Source organism: Octodon degus, unplaced genomic scaffold, assembly GCF_000260255.1.
Source record: "Octodon degus isolate 3935 unplaced genomic scaffold, OctDeg1.0 scaffold00138, whole genome shotgun sequence".
In the NCBI taxonomy this organism is placed as follows: Eukaryota; Metazoa; Chordata; class Mammalia; order Rodentia; family Octodontidae; genus Octodon; species Octodon degus.
The window spans coordinates 2,291,372-2,293,025 of record NW_004524714.1 but is presented as its reverse complement, the minus strand read 5'-3'; the positions used below and the strand labels follow the sequence as shown (position 1 = coordinate 2,293,025).

General features: G+C 53.4%; 1 protein-coding gene across 2 annotated transcripts in view; it reads right to left on the bottom strand.

Moving 5' to 3' along the window:
* Positions 1–1,654, bottom strand: part of St6galnac6 (ST6 N-acetylgalactosaminide alpha-2,6-sialyltransferase 6) — a 16,692-nt gene that overhangs the window by 6,262 nt on the left and 8,776 nt on the right. For both annotated transcript variants that reach the window (XM_023701670.1, XM_004641537.3), the window contains exon 5: positions 196–602. In XM_023701670.1, the coding sequence (XP_023557438.1) occupies positions 196–602 (407 nt within the window). The remainder of the gene's footprint in view (positions 1–195; positions 603–1,654) is intronic.

Genomic DNA, 1,654 nt, shown 5'->3' with positions numbered 1-1,654 from the left:
GGAGGAAACTGAGGTGGAGATGAGGCCATGCAGAGCATGCAGGAGATGACCATGTCAACCAACAGCAGGCCTGGGGAACCCTCCTAGGAAACCTGCCCAGAGGGTGGCAAGAACCACACTCCCGGAGTAGCGCATGCTGGGAGCAACAGGCCCCGGGGGCGGGCCCTGCAGGGTGCGCAGGCGGGAGGCTGGTACCTGTCCTTGCCCGTCTCACCCCGGAAGAGGTCGTCGAACTGCTGCATGCGGGCGGGAGAGACGGCGTAGGCCTCCACGTTGGGGAATGCGAGGCCGGCCCGCTGGATGACGCGCACCAGGCTGCCCTGCGGCTTCTGCATCTTCTTTGGGGGGCCCCAGAAGATGAACACGGTTTCGGGGGTCCGGTTGACAAACTCCTGGGGCCTCCGCAGCACCCGGAACACGCTGGAGTGGGCCACCACGCGGAAGGTGGTTTTGTTGCCTACATCGGCAGAGTAGCCCGTGGTGGGTGCGTCGTTCATGCGGATGGTGCACTCAGCCCGCTCGATATCCGGGCCCAGTTTAGTCCCCAGCAAGTGGCTGGAGCTGGTGACAATCACACACTGGTGGCACCTGGAGGGCAGCGTCTGGGGGGGAGGGGGTGGAGGACAAGTCAGTACTATCCACAGCCACGTTTCGCAGCATCCTATGCTCTGCACACCAGGCCTCCGGGAGCCACAGGTCAGTATGCCCATTGTAAAGACAGAGAAACCATGGCTCTTCTTCCTCCCTTCCGCACATACTTATAATAAGCTGTAATGGCCAAATTCTGGAGGCAGAAAAATGAGCAAGGGACCCCCAGCTTCTGCCCTCAAAAATATAGGTGTGCTAGGCACAGTGGTGTGCACCTGTAATCTGAGCTCCCAGGAGGCTGAGGCAGGAGAATCACCAGGAATTCCAGGCTGGGCTGGGCTACATAGTGGTTCAAGGCCAGCCTGAAACTCATAGTGAGACTGTGCCTCAAAAAACTGAAAAAATTATCTCAGCATTCTGGAAGGCTGAGGCAGGAAGACCGAGCAGCCTGGGCAACTTCGTGAGACCCTATCTCAAGATAAAAAATAAAATAGGGCCGGGGATGTAGCTCAATGCAAAGATCTTTGATTCAATGCACGAGGGCCAGGGAAATAGCTCAGGGGCATAAGCGCCTGACTGGCAAACCCAAGGTCTCAAGTTCGATCTCTGGCACCAAAAACATAAGTAAATAAATAAATAGTCAATCCATGGTACTATTGAAAAAAGAAGTAGAGGGCTGAGGAGATGGCTCAGTAGAATAAGCACTTGCCTGGCAAGTGCAAGGGCCTGAGTTCAATTTCTGGTTCTGCCAAAAAAATTAAAAAATTAAAAAATAAAAAAGAAGTAGAATCTTCAGGAGGGGAGCCAGACAGTGAACATAAGTAACGCATGCTAGGAAAAAAAAAAAAACAACAACAGCGGGCCTGGCTCTAGCTCAGTTCTTTAAGTGGCTGCTTCCGCAAAGCTGTCCGCCTCAGCTTATTCTAGTTCGATCCCCACAACCCTCCAGCCAGCCAAAAGTGCCCTGAAGGCATTCGAGGAGAAAAAAAAAATCCTTATAAGTCCAAAAATCTCACCATATACAACCTTGAAGCAGGACAGTCCCAGAATATTCCTTCTCCTGTCT